The 17,155-nt window shown below is 52.1% G+C and overlaps 1 protein-coding gene across 1 annotated transcript in view; it reads left to right on the forward strand.

Moving 5' to 3' along the window:
- Positions 1-1,751: 1,751 nt before the first annotated feature.
- LOC115277508 (transmembrane protein 132B-like) overlaps positions 1,752-17,155 on the forward strand; it is a 42,258-nt gene continuing 26,854 nt past the window's right edge. Inside the window, 2 exon segments of the mRNA XM_029921632.1 lie at positions 1,752-1,773; positions 2,998-3,156. Of these exon segments, the coding sequence (XP_029777492.1) occupies positions 1,752-1,773; positions 2,998-3,156 (181 nt within the window).

A 17,155-nucleotide genomic window follows, 5' to 3' on the forward strand; every position in this document is an offset into this window, starting at 1 on the left:
CAGCTCAGAGCCTGGAGCCTGCTTCGGAGTCTGTGTCTCCCTCTCTCTCTCTCTCTGCCCCTCCTCTACTTACACTGTCTCTCACTCTCTCAAAAATAAAAATAAAACATTTTTTAAAAAGTTTAACAGAAGCAAGCCATGAGGGCTAACCAGGTCCAGATGTGCGGCCCGGCAGTGACCGTGCCTGTCGCTTCCTTGGACACAGGGCTAACCAGGTCCCGCACTGTGGGGTCCTGATTGTCATGCCTGTAACGGCTTTTATTTTACCTCCTCTCGATGACATTTTAAAAAATATTTTTATTTATTTTTCAGAGAGAGAGAGAGAGAGAGATAAAGCATGAGCAGGAGAGGGGCAGAGAGAAAGGGAGACACAGAATCCAAAACAGGCTCCAGGCTCTGAGCGGTCAGCACAGAGCCCAACGCGGGGCTCGAACCCACGAACCGTGAGATCATGACCTGAGTCCAAGTTGGATGCTTCACCGACCGAGCCTCCCAGGCGCCCGGAAATCTCCTTTCGAGAGCGCGGCAGTGACGGGCAGGTGGCAGCTTGTAGGCAAAATGTTTGCTGCCTCCGTCTGCCAACGCCTCGTCGTGTTTTGGTTACGACTTCAGTTTCTATTTTAAAAGATGTTTATTCTAGAAAAGTCAGGCAGCATAGACACTTGAAAACAACAAAGAAACAAGTATCACCCAAACCCTAAGATCCTAAATCCTGCATTTTCCCTCTCAGAAGACTGCCATTTCTTCAGTCCTCACCCCGTAGTGTGGCTATGGATGGATCACCGAGTGAACGGGGATGATGCGCGTAGAAATGCGCCCGCACTCAGCCTGCCGTTTCCATAAAAATGTGCCAAATTTATTTTCACGTATTTAACAGGAAATGATCCAAACTAACATCGATGAACTCTAAGCCTTTCCTCCTTTGAAGGATGGATCGGGCCTTTTGGGACGAGGCCTCCAAGGTCAGTGTGTTAACTTCTACCACGGCATCCCAGCAGCCCAAGGTCAAGGACAGGAAACATGCCCCTCGCCGCAGGATCACAAGAGCCCCGTGTCCCAGGGAGACAGCCGGGCGGCACTGCTACAGGCATTTCTGGCAAACGCCGTCCGCCGTGCATCTCCCCCCACAATCAAGGAGCATGCTGACAACACTAATACCCTTGAGGGAAGTCACCTGCTCAAGATCAGGGGAGAGAAGATGTCAGGGGTTTAACTGGGAGCAGACAGGGAGCAGGGAAACTTGGAAAGACCTCGGCCCGCTTGCCTGTCTTTCTGCCCCCTCTCCTCTGGAACAATCTCTGCCTCTGGAAAATATTTACCTTGGGCCGAGAAGGCAGCCCATTCGTGGACGGGGACGGCGAGGTCCCCGTCTCTCTCCGAGGGAGGACAGCTTGCAGCTGGAGCCGGTCACTGGGCTCAGCAACGAGCCGCCCAGGCCGTAGGAAACCTAATGGACAGAACACAGTCTCATTCTCGGGGAGAGGCAGACAGCCTCCCTGCCGCTTTCCAGCCACTAAGCGTTCCCATCCGGGGCTCCCTTGCGGGCTCTTCCAAACTCCCATTAAGAGGCAGCTCTGTAAAACCAGGCTCGCCTTGGTAGGAGACGGGCTGCATCTGGGCAGGCGAGGCTGCCTGCTCGTGGAGCACCGGGTTCGCCCTGCCTGCTGTCCCGCTGGCTTGCCAAGGAGGGAAGGCACCCGGTGCCCCAGCCAGCGTCCCCCTCAGCCAGCGGGGGTCTCCGCTGCAACGTGATGCCGGAGCGCTGCAGGCACGGTGAGGTGCAAACCAAAAATGCACGCCTCCTCCCGACAGACCCGCCTCGCCAAGGGATGACGAGAATGCGCATTCTCGCTCCTAACGAGCAGCTTGGGAAATGCAGCCTGGCCACCGTGGGACGGATTTGCTTCTGGACACGGTCTTCCACGTTCTTTGGTTCTTTCCTTTCTTACCTGCGTATGTTGTCTAGTAAATGGTTTGAAATGTTAAAAAAATCCCGAGAAGGGACAACATTACAGTAGCATAAAATCTTCGAAGCGAAAGTAGACCAGCAAAGTCAACACCAAAAATGTACTTTTCCAAACCACACGTGGGCTGAAATGTGATCTGAACCCAAGGTCTCCAGAACCAAGGTCAGCGTGGCCTCCACTGCCTCCTGTTGCCTCAGGGAGGAGCCCACAAGCTTCATTGTTGGCCAGCGGCCTTCCAAATGCCCGGGGGCAGATATCCTGCCACTTAGATGTCCCCAGGATTGGGCACGATCACTGACAGAGAGACTCCTTTCTGTGGCTGCCCAAGGCCCATGTAGACCAACCAGTGTATTCACTCCATCTGGTTCAGTCCATAACCCTGAGTCCACGTGCACTTGTGAGAGAGATGGAGACGGAAGGAGACGGCCCAAGCCCTCAATTCTCAGAGCACTGAGGATCCCCCGATGGGACCAGCAGACTCTGATGCGGTCAGTGCCTACCTGGGGCTTTGCAGCAGGAACACTGATGAAGACGGAAAACTGCACGCTTACAGACCCCGGGAATATTTTGAGCCAAGCTGTAATGTTTAAATTGAATGCAATTTCCAAACATAGCACATGGATGTACCCAAAGCAAAACAGTCCCATCTGCAGCAGAAATGGCAATGCCTACTTAATGATGCTTCAGCAGGAGCACGGCCCCCTTCATCGCTGGCTGTTTCCAAACTCTGCAAGCGGAGGGTGGACGGGAGGGGGGGCGTGGGGAGCACCAGACCTTCCGCCTGGGGTGATGTCTGTAAACCCGGCTGTTCCGTCCTGAGTGGAGACATCTGGTCCAGTGTTGGTTTGATCACGCTCGGTCCCCAGGCAGGGAGGTTTGGAGAGGTAGATGTGCCAGAGGACGGGCCAGCACACAGTGCGTGCGGTGGTCCCCGTGTGGGCGGACCTGGGTTCAAATCCCTTCGTTCCCGCCTCCCGACTGTGTGACCTGGGCCAAGTCTCTGAGCCTCTCTGAGCCTCTGTTTCCCCAGCTGCCAAGGGGCGGTGCCTCTGCTGGGAGCATGAAGGGGTGGTGGAGCCCTGCGTGGAGTCAATGCGGGACGGCAAGAGCTACAGTAGCGGCACTGTGGACACACTGGGGCTTAAAGACGCACGCGCGCCTTGCTCCCGAGAACGTGTGAACGCAGTCTGTAGGCCGGACAAACGTGATGTTTGGGCCCCTAAAATACTTTTACAATTTTGTCCTCAATTTTAGAGATTTGTATTTAGAGATTTTCCTTAAAGTCGAGGGTTTTGGCTTATCTGAGGGGGAGAAAATGAAGAGCTGGCTAACGTGGACCCACATCATCCTCTGGAGAAAACTAACCGAATCCCAGCCACTGCCGCGGCACCGTGCAGACGTGACAGGGCCCTCCCGGGTTCCTGACGGTGGTTGCTCACCTCGTGAACAGGTGCCGTTGTGGTCCTGTCTCTGCGGTGGGGACACTGAGGCTCGGGGGTTAAACGGCTTGCCAAGGTCAGCGAGCGAGGCAGCGGAGTCAGTACCAGCATCCAGGTTCCGGCTGGGCTGCGGTGCCCTGCACGCCACCCGGACCGCGGGCCCCTCTCTGTCCTCCCAGTGCCCCCTCCCACCGCCCACCCCCCGCCTCTGGCAGTTGCAGTTCAAAGGCTGAGAGTTCACAGACTGGATCTGATTGGGATGGACGCCATCTAAACAATTTTAACCTCTGGGTCCCGGGTCATTATCTGGCTCTTCCCAGAGGCGGGGCGGGATGTGCTGACCGTCACTCAGCAGGCTCTCTCCGGAGTCACGTTTGCCTCCCAGCGGGGAGGAGGCTGACCTCAATTAGGAGGTCTTCAGTGTGTCTAGTGCCACGGGCAGTCATGCTCACGGGCAGGGCACGCTCCTTGTCAGTGGCTGAGCTCGGTCACCTCACAGGAGGAACAATTATGCATCGTTTGGACGGAAGCCACTTGCGTTGTCTCCAGAAGGCTCATTCTCATTTTACTGCCGATATAGTCAGCTCCCTCCTCCCAGGCGGTGGCCGATGGCTCGGTCATTTGCATGTGAGTTCCAGCCGGGAGAACATGGCTGGTAGCTCGGATGACAAACGGCTAACATGGGTTTTCCCACGATGGATGGCGAGGGGGTGCGGGGACAGAGACGGTCAACATCCTTAGTCATCGGGACGGGGAACTAAAACTGCAAGGACATAACCATTACACACCCATCGGAATGGATAGAATTTAAGAAAAAAAATGCACCTTTTCAAGTGTAGGAGAGGATGTGGAGAGAGAGGAACTTTCTTCTAGTGGGGAGTAAAATGAATGGCCACTTTATTTTTTTTTAAGTTTATTTATTTGTTTTTTAGAGAGGGGGAAGGAGAGAGAACGAGTGGGGGAGAGGCAGAGAGAGAGGGAGAGGGACACTCCCAAGCAGGATTTGCACTGTCAGCACAGATCCTGATGTGGGGCTTCAACTCATGGACTGTGAGATCATGATCTGAGCCGAAATCAAGAGTTGGGTGCTTAACCGACCAAGCCCTTTGGGTGCCCCTGGATGGCCACTTTATAAAACAGTTGACTTAAAATAAAAGTTAAACATATACCTTCCTATGACCCAGACTCTCCACGTCTCGATATTTACTGTATTCACGAGCCCGATTCCTCAATGTTGATGGCAGCCTTATCCGCACTAACCCACACCTGGAAGGGGGCTGAATGCCCTTCAGCAGGGGCATGGACAGCCCTGTGTGCCTATAAGGAAATAGCCCTAAGCTGTCAAAGGGAATTGACTTCAACATTGATGGATCTGGAAATAATTGCGCTAAATGAAAGAAACCACACTGAACATGGGTGATTCCATTCTTAGGAAATCACAGTATATGCAACTAACCTACAGGTCAGAAATCAGACCAGTGGTTGTGTGCAGACTGGGGTAGGGGTGCGGTGGGGAGAGGTGTGTGTGGAGGGATGAAATCATTCTCTTGCTTTCGGTCCTGGTTTCCCAGACTATTACCTAGGTCAAAACTTAGAAAATATTATATGTTTTAAATATGTGCATTCTGTTTTATAGCATGTATACGTCAATAAAACTATTTAAAATCATGCTTGGCACATGGTGAGTATCTGATAAGTACATTTAGCAAGGAAATCGCACTAGAATTGGGGCCGGGAGAACAATTTTACTCCCCTCCAGCTTTTGGTCCTCTTTTCTTTCCCTTTTGTTCTCAAAGGACAGGAATACTTGGGGAGGTCAGGGCTGCTGGGGCGTTTGTCAGTGGTGACCATAGGCACCTGGTGCCCCTCTGCAAAGAGGGGACAAAGGTCTTGGGGTCATTCACTGTACCTCCTCACTCCTCCCACAGACCACGAGTGGGGAAGGAGCAGAGAGAGAGGGAGACATAGAATCTGAAGCAAGCTCCAGGGTCCAAGCTGTCAGCACAGAACCTGACGCGGGGCTTGAACTTACAAACCATGAGATCATGACCTGAGCTGAAGTCTGACCCTTAACCAGCTGAGCCCCCAGGCGGCCCTGCAGACATCCTACTTCCAGAGAGAGAGAGAGAGGAAAGGCTTAATTGCAATCTACAGTTTAAAACCATCTAATTCATGGCAATATGGCTCCTAAGCTACATCCTGGAAGATGAGCACGAGGTGACCGCAGGCAAAGCCCTCAGGGCCAGGGCATTTGTGCCAGGGAGGGCCTCTGATTTCAAGTATTAGGAAGAGGCCAGTGGGGCTCATATGCACTGAGCCCTGAGAAATGTTGTACAAAATGAGATCAGGGATGTGCACAGGTGCTCGATCGTGAGGGGCCTCCCAGGACCATGGACAGAGCCTGGGTCTTGCCCTAACAGCCAGAAGTGCCTGCACCGTCTAAGCAGGAGGCTGAGGTTGTCTTACTTATTTATACGTAAAACAATTGAATCTGGACCTGTGGCTGCTGCGCGGCAGGGGGTTGGAGCATTTCAAGCCTGGAAGGTGGGAGGCAGCTCTGGGAGCTGCTGTCCTCACCCAGGAGAGGGGGCACGGTGGCTGGGGCCAGCATGGTGGCAGGGGGAAGTGACTAAGGTCCTTCAAGCCAACCTGAGATAGCGCCTCCATGACTTGAGCTGATCCCAGAGTAGCATTTGGGGATTCTGGAGCAGACCTAAGGCTTTAGGGTCAGTTGATTTATTGCTGCCAGTGATCCCTTTGAACGTTGGCTTTGGCCAACAGGAAAGCTAGTCCCTAGAAAGTTCCCAAGAATGAATCATACCCTCTGAGCTACAATAAATAGGAAGAGAGATTTGACCTCCTTTTGTGACCCCTTGTGAGTTGCCATCGACCAGCTGCCAAGTGGTATCGAGGTTGACCTCCTTCATTTTCGAGCACCTGCCCAATTCCTTTTGTGGCCCTCCAGTGCACGGACCCCGGGGCGTTGCGCCACCTGCCCTCTGGTGCCCCCTCGCACGTCCTGTGAAGCTCTTGTTCACCGCATCACCAGCAGGAGTTTGTGTTTGCTCCTACTCCATTGTGGAGAATACACACGTAGTCAGCTTCCTGGAAACGCACCTGATCCATGGGGTGCACACACACACACACACACACACACACACACACACACAGAGCCCCGTAGAAACCTTCAGAGACCCTGGATCATTCTGTAGACTTCCCCCGGCAGACCCAGAGGGCACACGGGTGTGGTAGAAGGTCTTGTGTCCCGGCTTGGGGGAGGGGCACATTTTATATCTCCTTCGGATGCTGACTTGCCAAGTGGAGCTGCTTCCCTGTCACGGTTCTCGATGTTAGGTCCATGTATGGGAAATTCAGATTCGACTGACTCTGGTGCTGGGTTGTAGTCTACAGTTTAAAACAGTCGGATTCATGCGAACATGGCTCCTACTCAGCTAACTCTTTAACTCTTTCAAACAGGAGCAGCTGTTCATTGGCTGTAGATTTGTAGCATCCAGTACCTACAGAGGCATATGAGAGCATGGACTAGATTGTAGGCGAGTGTAGACGTAGGGAGGGGTGAGGATTGGTAGCCAACTATTTAATGTACTATTGAAATATATCACTAGCTTTTCTGACATCACTCGATACCCTACTCAGGATTTCAGTGGCCAGGGCATCTCACCAAATGGCTGAAATGGAATGTATTTAATCAATTCCTTTCTTACTGCATAGTAGCTATGTTCTCCATTATTTTACGCTTATTTATTTATTTATTTATTTATTTATTTTGAGAAAGAGAGAGAGTGCAAATGAGGGGAAGGCAGAGAGATGAAGAGAGAGTCCCAAGCAGGGTCCACGATGTCAGTGCAGAGCCTGATGTGGGGCTCGAACCCACAACCATGAGACTTTGACCTGAGCCAAAATCAAGTGTGGGACATTTAACCAACTAAGCCACCCAGAGGCCCCCGATTTTTTTATATTACAAACAGTGGTACAGGAAATATTTCCTTATATGTCTTTGTCTAGTCCTTTTCTTATTTCTTCAGATCGTTTCTTAGGACGAAATGATTAATATGTTAACAAATATTCTTAAGGTTGTTGCTACCTAATGCCAACATGTTTTACAGAGAAGTCGTAAGATTGCTTTCTCATTAGTGGTGTGAGAAATGTTTACCCATTCTGATACTGGGCACTGTCAATTCGTTTTAAAACATTCTTGCTAATTTGACAGAGAAAATGTCACATGGTTTTTATTTGCCCGTCTTTCATAGCTTGTAAGAGAGAAATTTTTGTGCTTATTGATTTCTGATATTCATGTAATCGATTGGTAAGTGGGACACATATTATCATCATTTTGAGCTTTTTAGAAATAATATGTGTACATAGGTCGCCTGGTTAGCAATTCCATTATGTCTCATTAATTCATTCAAGAAATCATTACTGAGAGCCTCCTATATGTGGCAGGCATGATTCTAGGCACTGGCGATTTCGTGATGAGCAAAACATAAAAATCTGTGTTATCTGGGCGCCTGGGTGGCTCAGTCGGTTAAGCGTCTGACCCTTGATTTTGGCTCAGGTCATGATCTCATGGTTCGTGAGATCGAGCCCCAGGCTGGGTTCCATGCTGGCAGCAGAGAGCCTGTTCGGGATTTTCTCTCTCTCTCCACCCCTCCCACTGCCCTCAAACAAATAAACATAAAAAACATCTGCTCTCATGGGACTTAGCATCTTCTGAGGCAGACAGAGACAATACGTGAGTAGTATGTGTGCTATGCTAGGTGGTGAAAAGTGCTCGGAAAAGAAAGACCAGGAACAGCGTCTGCAGAGCTAACTGCCGATGCTGCTGGACCCAGGGCCCCTCCCGACGCGGCCACCGTCCCCCTGACCTGGGGCAGCCTCAGCCGTCCAGCCATGCAATGCTGATCTTCAGACGAGAGGTTTGGATCGGGCATCGCGGTCCTGGCTTCTAGTCCTGACAGCTACTGTTTTAGCTAAGTGATGCCAGATAAGTCCCTTCTCTCCTCGGGGCCCCTCTCCTGATTAAAATGAGTCACTTCAATAAGCCGGCTTTTAAGTTTGTCCAAGTGTGACACACTTGTCACTGACGGTTTTTAATAGCACAGGCGAGGGGCGCCTGGGGGCCTCAGTCCTTTAAGCGTCCGACTTCAGCTCAGGTCATGATCTCATGGTTTGTGGGTTCAGTCCCCACATCGGGCTCTGTGCTGACAGCTCAGAGCCTGGAGCTGCTTCCAATTCTGTCTCCCTGTCTCTCTGCCCTCCCCTGCTATGCTGTCTCTCTCTCTCTCTCTCTCTCTCAAAAAAAAAAAAAAAGAATAAATCAAACCTTAAAAAAATAGCACAGCTTGAATGTGCGTCTGTGTGTGTGTGCGCGCACTCATGCACCACGTGTCTGTTGCTATAATTAAAACAGTTTAGGAGGAAGTAAGGTGGTGCTGGCCCATTGGACGATATTTTGCAAAGCCTGCCGCTTACTGCAAGGCCGTGCGTGTAGGCCTGGGCTGGGTTAGAGGGAGGTCTCAAGCTGCTCATATTTTGAAGAGACACAGACATAGACAAGGTGGGGAGCCCGGTGGGGCATGCGGACTCTGTGCCTCCGTCAGACCCGAGGCCGAGCTCACCTGCTCCCACTCTTCCCCCGAGGTGTGCAGCAGGAGCGGCCCAGGGTCTCGGAGGTGAACCCCGAATCTCCGAGGTGAACCCCGAATCCAGGCAGTGAGGGAGGGGACAGCCCGAGTCTCAGGCCCGGGACCCCTCCTATGACACCACTACTCCAGACACACACCTTGTCCTTGTCATCAGTGTGTTTCATCTTCAGCCACCCAGACAGTGGAATTTGTCACCTACAAGAGCAAAGGTGGCAGCCATCAAACTTGTATCTGCAGGTTCTTGAGCCGCTGAAAGATGAGGGGGAAGGACCTTTATTGTGGAAACTGTCTCTTGTAACTTTTACAAAGAAGGGAGGGGACAAAAGCAATTAGCACGGTCCTTTGAAGAATTGAGCAGCTGAGAGAGAGACCAAAGGGCTGCTCTGTGAATTACAATTCAAGCCAAGACACCCTGGGAGGGGGCGGAAAGCGATAACTTGCAGAGTATCCCATCCCGTACCTGTTTCTGTAAGATCTGGGGCGCCCGGAGAGGTTCTGGGGGGAGGCGAGGCGGAAGGGACGCCATCCAGACACAGGAGAAGACGCCACGCTGCTGTGAACACGGGGGAGGTTTAGATTACTCCATAAGACAATAGCGCCCTGCTGTTGTGGCTTCTGCTATCAAGAGTACATCTGGATCTGGGGGAGACAGCGAGAGGCTTAATCTAAGCACACGAAGGTCCACTTGAGCTCCAGACGCAGAGGCTGCACAGTTCAGTGTTGGCATCGGCTTAGACATTCTCTGCTCCCACAGCAGGTGTGTCTCCTGCTTCCCCACGGACGCACGGAGCTCTGGGAACAGCTTCTCTGGTCAGGTTTCTTGCCACCCCCCTCCTCCCTTCTCTTCCCCGTCTTTCACAGAGAGCTAACGTCCTATTAGTCTGTTTATTTTTTTTCCTGCCTTGGGCTCCCCTAAGCCGTTGGGAGGGATGGCTAGGAGGTATGCTTTTGTCTGTGAGCAACAGAATAGCGGAGCCATGGTAACAAACTAGAGCAAAACAAAACAAAATAAGGGCTTGTTTGTCTCCAGGGCAAGAGGTCTGGAAGCTTCTGTCTTGGTTCCCTGGCTCTGTGATATCAGGATCAGAGTTTTCAAGATTCTTTAGATCTTTTCCCCATACTTGGTGCCTCATGGTGCCAAAATGGCTGCTGGATGTCCCCTCCCGATGGGGCTCCGCCTCCCTTCCCCTGGTGGGACTTTTCTAGAGGATAACAGGCTGGTGATTGTACTTCTCATTAAGAAGGGGACCCAGAAAACGTTTGCTTGGCAACCTGAAAGTTCTTTGGGGGAAAAAAACGAAACCAAATTGTTTCCCCAAACCACCAAGATATGATTTAGAGGATGAGGAAGGTTTTCTGGGTGAAGGCGAGGGTGTCGCCTTTCTTTCATGTTCTTCTTCTAGCAAGATCATTGCCAGGCTGTTTAGTGTGAGGTCTGCTTCCTGTAGTGTTAAGAAATGAACCCCTCGGGCGCCTGGGGGGCTCAGGCGGATTAGCCTCTGACCTCGGCTCAGGTCAGGATCTCACGGTTCGTGGGTTCAAGCCCCGCATCGGGCTCTGTGCTGACAGCTCAGAGCCTGGAGCTGCTTCAGATTCTGTGTCTCCCTCTCTCTCCCCCTTCCTGATCACACACTCTCTCTCTCTCTCTCTCTCTCTCTCTCAAAAATAAATAAATACTAAAAAATTTTAAAAAAGAAAGAAAGGAGCGCTAACTTTGCTGTAACACTGGAAATCGGAGAAAACCTTGCTGCCAGTGGGCCAGTGCTTATGCATCTGTGTCCAGAGCACGTCAGAATTGCTTTGGATTATCACAATTTAGCAAATTATCCAAGTTGTATACGAGGCTGGCTCAGTAAATATGTCTCCTTGTGGTTTCATCTGAAGAAAAAAAATCAGGGTGGATAATTCTCATAAAGGGAAAAATGTCACCCCGTCCATGGCACATAGGAAGGACGGCGCCTCTAAGGCCCCTTCCCAGGGCGCCTGCTTCCCCGGGTCGGGGAGGGGCTCCGCGTGGAGGCAATCAGCAGAACGCCACGCGGTTTTCAGAGAATTTGGTTTCTGGCGACCCTCTTGCAAGCTTTTCTGAAAGATAGCAATCCCAAAGGCTTTATGGGAAAGGACCACAGTTTTCTATCAGACTTGCCTGTGCTGACACACAAACTGCTTTTCTTTATGCCTAAGTATTTTCCCCCCAAATGTCTTAACAGATCAAACTCTCCCGAGATGAGTTTTGCTTCCTGGCGAGGGGGCCAAGGGGGTCAGAATCTCCGCCCCGGAACTGCCACCACATTTCTCATTTCCCGGCTCCCCTGTCTTCTGCGGACTCCGCACCCCTCCCCTCCCACAGCTTTTCATCTTCACCAGGCGCCGTCTCTGCTTCAGGCATAAACGGTCCGGTGATACCCACCCCTTACCTCCAGGGTTTGTACAGTCACGTGGAGAGACAGGTGTGGAAGCTGCGCTCCCAGGTGCTCAGAGGCCGTATGTCTCCGTGTCTAAAGAGAGGGCTGGTTCTTCCAAGAGGGAAACATTTCCCCTGGGAAGGCTTGAAAGTAAAGACAGTATCGAAACGGGGTTTTGAAGGATACATAGGAGTTTGCCGGGAAGAATGGTGAGCACTAACTGCCCCACAGGTGCCCCTGTTTTACATGTTTTAAACGCCTTGTCTCTGGTAGCCATCAACAGTGTGAGCGAGAGGGATGTTCACTGTGTCCACTATGCAGATGAGACAACGGAGGACAGGGACTCTCCCAAGCACAGGCAGCTTTGGAGCAAGCTCACCGTCCCCAGACCTGGGCTCTCCCCATCACACCGCACTGGCGGGCGCTGGGGCAGAAGGAGCGTCAGGAAGGAGAGAGAAGGTGGCTGAACCACGAATGGGAAAAGGAAGGGTATGTGTCTCCTCTGCTCAAGGACTGGACAGTGCGGGACGCCCCAGCTGTGTGACTTGGGGACAGATAGCCGAGCCCTGCTGAACCTTCGCAAAACACGGCGGGCACGCGGAATCTCTTGCAGGGGGTTGTGAGAACCCCCCTTTTTCCGGGGGGGGCTCCTTTCTTCTCTTATGGCTTCCTCTCCGCTGTCCTTGCCCACGTGGCTCTGCTGAGGACGCCCGGATACGCTTTGGGGAAGCCACTTAAATGGGGACCCGGTGAGGATGGGGTGGGGGCAGCACCTTAGTTACCAGGATGGAGGACATCCAGAGCACCGCAGTACAGCTGTGGGATGGGACCGGCAGCGAGGACCGCACCCATCCCTGAGTCCCTGAGTCAGGGGTCACCTGCCTCCCCGTCCATATCTCTCTTTGACGTTCTCTCTGTATCTTTTGGTCTTGCCCACTGTCGGCTCTGTTAGCTTGCCTCTCTCTTGGATTTCCTATTGTTTTTTTTTTTTACCAGTCTGGCTTCCCCTCTCTCTCTCTCTCTCTCTCCCCCACCCCCCTCTCTCTCCCCGGTTCATTCTGTTAGTCTGCATTGATGTTTGTATATTCTGCCCGGCCCTCTGCTCCTCCGCCTTTGACTCTATTCAACATGTAGGGTCTTTTTCTCCACCTCCTCTTCTCCTTGTGCTCGTCTCCCTGTCCCTTCCCATCTTCGGTCCAAAGGACCAAGAGTCAGCCCGACTCCGGCCACGCCGCCCCCGCTGTCCGGACCTGCCCGTGTCCATGTGGCAGGAGCCGTGGGACAGGGGGTCCTGGTTCTTCAGTGAAGCCGCCACGGGCTGGGGTTCTAGGCTTCTCTAGAGCTTTCCTCCCCAAGCTGCTGTCTCATCGGGGTTGGGTGTTAACTCGGTGACTGATATTTGCATGCTAGCCCTCTGGTGACTGGATGTCCTATTTAATTTTCATTCCGCCCGCGGTGGAGAGGAAGACGCCTTCAGTCATCAGAGACGGTTGCACTGCAGATGTCATTAGGCAGAGCTTGGCTGAACTGCTAATAGATTCACAGGCACCAGGAAGGAGGTAGAGATAAACACTGATTATTCAGTGCCAGCGCTGGGGTGTGTGAATGAGTGGGACTCGCATGCCTGACAGGGACCCGGGCGCCGAAACGCTCCAGTGTCACTGGAGCTCTCGATCTTGTCCGCCAGGCTCTGCTGTGTCCCCACCTGTCTGTCAATTCCCTCTTCTGCTCTTCTCTCTGCCTGATGGGTGTCCTTCCCCGTGTCGCTGCTAGAAAATGACTACAACGGTGATGACTTAAAAAGCAGAAATGTGCCCTCTCCATATCCCGGATGGCGAAAGTCCAAAATCAGTGTGAGCTGGGTCGCAGGGGGGGTGCCCTCCGGAGCTTCAGGGCCGACCCCTCCCCACCTCTTCTGGTGGCCCCTGGCATCCCTTGGCTTGCGGCTGCCTCGCTGAGGTCCCGCCCCGCTGGGCCACTGTCTTTTCCTCTTCCTTCTGCTCCAGGCCCTCCTCTCTGCCCTTGGAGGACACAGGCAGGTGTGTTCAGGGTCAGCCAGGTAATAGAGGACTGCCTCCTCTCCTCGAGATCTTAAACTTTATCACCTCCGTGAATCCCTTTTCTGCCATTAGGAGGACACCAGTGCATCCTTGGGATCAGGCTGTGACACCAGTTCTGAACCAAAAGTTAATTTACTTTTCCAATTGACAGAGTGGATGGGAGCCTCCCTTCTGAGCGGCGTGTCCTGCTCCGAGCCTCCTCCCTCCCTCCCTCCAGCAGGCCTGCGGTGGCCCCGATGCGTCACGCCTTCTGGTCACCTTCTCCCAACAGGAGCACAGTGATTGAGACCCCCTGGAGTCCCCGGGGCTGTAGCGATCTCTTCAGCGAGGATCTCCGTCAAGCAGCTCCAGGCCTCAGGCAAGACCTTGCCCTTGAAGCCGGCTGCCCTGTTCCCCAGCCCGCTGACGGTGGAAGTTGGACCTGGGAGCACCGGCCTCACTTCCTTCCCTTCTGGTTCCCGTCCCTCCCCCTCACTCAGACGAGGATTCTGCTGTCTCTCTTGGCACAGCCCCAGGAGGTCACTCGTCACCTTAGCCGCCCACAGACACCCAGCAGACACCTGTGCCCCAGTTCAGATGCCACAGATGGATCAGGGCCCCGAGTGATAAGAGAAATCAAGGCTTCAGTTCGCCGGTTCTTCGTCATCCACCAAATGCAGAGGGGGACTCGGCCGCGGATTGAATCCCCTCGTTTCTCATAGGTTTTTATTCACCGTGATGCAGTACAATTCTGCTCAGCCACCAACATGGTGAAAACAGCACACTTCACCGCCTACCTGGGTCATGGTCACACCTGCAGCCTTTCCCCACGGTGACGGCGAAGGCTCTGGCACGCCCCGGCTCTGCACCGGAGCTGCCACGTGACCTCCGGGAAGTGACTCGTCTCTGAGCCTCAACTCCTCTTTGGTGAGATGTGAGTCCCCAGACTTCCCGGTGCAAGGTGTTCAGTGTCCATCCTTGGGAACCGCAACAGGCTAGACTAGGACTCCCAGTTTTGCAGGCGAGGAAGTGGACAGAGGCTCTTGCTGGCTTGGATCACCCCAAAATCTTGCAGCATGGCGGAGGTGAGCCCTCACCCGTGGCCCTTAGCACACAGCCTCCTGTGCTGACTCAACTTCCCGTCCCTGCAGCAAGGTCAAGGGTGTGTGGCTGGGAGTGTAGGAGCCGGGCTCTGTCTCTGAACAGTGAGTGAAAGCGGGGTGCAGATGGGAAGACCTTACATGCTTCAGGGTGATGGGGAAAATGTAGACTGTAGGCCAGCAACACCCACAGCGGATTCACGGTGGAAAAAGACTTGATGTTTGTTGCTATGGTAACAGAGTGCCTCATGGACACCAAGGGCAGGAAAGGCACCCCCCGCCCTGCCCCCACCACCATCTTGCTTAAGAACGCCCTGGAATCAGCCCTCAAGTTCTTATTTCTGCTTCTTTCTACAAAGGTGCTTCCTTGTTGCTCTTCCTACAGGGCTGCTTTCTCTGCCTTCCATCCAGGCTGCATGAAGTGGCCACAGCTGCTCCTGGGTGTATGTCCCTACCTCTCAAGGAAAGAGCTAAGATAGAGACTTAACCCCTCAATCCCGTGGCTGTCACCTCAAGACCCAGTTTGGGTCAAGTTCACCAATGGAGCAATCTGTGGTGGCCGGGGCGGGTGGGTCATGCTTCTGGGCTTCCCGGAATAGCTCCTTGGGTCTCTGTGGGTGTTCCAGGCAGGAGGATATCAGGAAAGGAGAGATTCCTATAGAACAGCACCATTCCACAGTTATTTAACAAGCATGGGGTGGCCACTCATTCGCCATGTTCCAGACGTGAAAGTTGGTCTTTTACTCTCAGTGGCTTTCCAGTCCCTTCGATTTTTTTTTGGTTCTCCCCAGCTTCAAGCTTTCCATGCAGAGCTCAGGGACTCACCTGCTCTATATTCTGCTGGCAAGTTGTACAGATGCATTTAATGGAGAAAACTTGGTCAGTGATACATAAAGCCCAGTGGCCAGTCGCTTCCTGACAGTGACCCCGGCAGGGGCCGGTAGGTGATGCTATTATCTAGTTAGTCTTGGCTACTGATGGACGTTCTCCATCCACAGGGATGGTGTGATAATGGGAGTTTCCTCCAGCTTTGCCGTCTCCCCGTATTAGCTATTACCCCCTTGACACAGCAAGTGTGCTTTGAGCCGAGCTGAATTTTTATTGAATTTTTGTCTAAGTGCTATCTTATTTGAAATGTCTTTCCTTATTTTCTTCAGGGACCAACAGGTAGCTGCATTTCGAAAGTGTATACCACCAAGATAGCCTATTATCAGAGGCCACAAAAATAGAGTTTAAATGGTAGGCCAGACAGACTTCCGAGTTACCTGATGCCCACCACGGGCATTGAAAATCATGATTAAAGTTATAGCAAAAACCTGAGTTTTTCCTGCTGCAAGTTTATAGTTGTCTTGAAGTTTTATAAATCATAACTCAAGGCATGTGAGGGCAAAGGAGAAAAATGAAATGAAGTCACCTTCAGGGGCTGGCACTGGACCTCAGCATTCGCTGCTGCTCCTGGGGCTTTCTGGATGTAGGTGGACTGAGTATGTAAAAAACCACAAGCCATGTGGCCAATATTCATGAGCCTTGTGGCTCCTTTGGTATTTCTCTACCGGCAGAACCTCACATTGTGCAGAACACAATTAGTTCATGTTGGGCATTTTTTTCTCATTTATTTTAACCAAAGTTTTAGGAGTTCGATGTTTACCCTCAAAGGTCTCTTTTTAGTTAGATAAGATGACATTGTAACTGCATTTATTGGAGGAGGTGACTTGGCTGACGAAATACCACAATGCCTATGTAGGACAGTGGGTGTTGACTCTAAGTGTCTCACTTCTGATCTTGGCTGTGCCCCCAAGCCAGCACTGTGTTAACCGGACCAGCCAGCTGGTGAGGAACACAAACCGTGGCACGTGCATCTGCTAAGAGAGACGCTGCCCAGAACTGGTCTGCACCGCGGTGGGGGCCGGCAGGCATATCGGACCACCACAGGCCGGGCTGTCAGGACACAGGACTGGAAATGTGGACAGCAGCCACAATTGCTTTCCACATGTGGGATTCTCCTTTCCTCAGGGAGACCTCAGTTCTACTTCTCAGAACATCTCTCCACATCAGTACTTTTGTCCAAACTATAATGACATCTTTTTATCACCAATTCCTCAGGGCTTTCCTAGTGGACATCTTATTTATTTGTGTTTGTTTATTCTTTCTTGTGAGGATGGATTCTTCCAAGGGGAGGGATTTGTACCACTTGGTTGTTTGTTTATTGATCATCTTAATGTAAAAAATGGAAAAATGACATAAGTATGTGTTCAGGTAATGCTTGGTGCACAACTAGATGAGTGCATGACTGGGTGAATGGATGGATGGATGCATGAGTGAATGAATGGATGAATGAATGGATAGATGAGTGAATGAGTGGATGGATGAATGGATGGATGGATGGATGGATGGATGGATGGATGGATGGATGGATGGGTAGATGGATGCACAGATGAATGAGAGAGTGGATGGATGAAAGGATGAGTGAGTGGATGGACGGATGCATGAGTGAATGAATGGATGGATGAGTGAATGGGTGAATGATTGGACAAGTGGA

Source organism: Suricata suricatta, chromosome 14, assembly GCF_006229205.1.
Source record: "Suricata suricatta isolate VVHF042 chromosome 14, meerkat_22Aug2017_6uvM2_HiC, whole genome shotgun sequence".
NCBI classification, from domain to species: Eukaryota; Metazoa; Chordata; class Mammalia; order Carnivora; family Herpestidae; genus Suricata; species Suricata suricatta.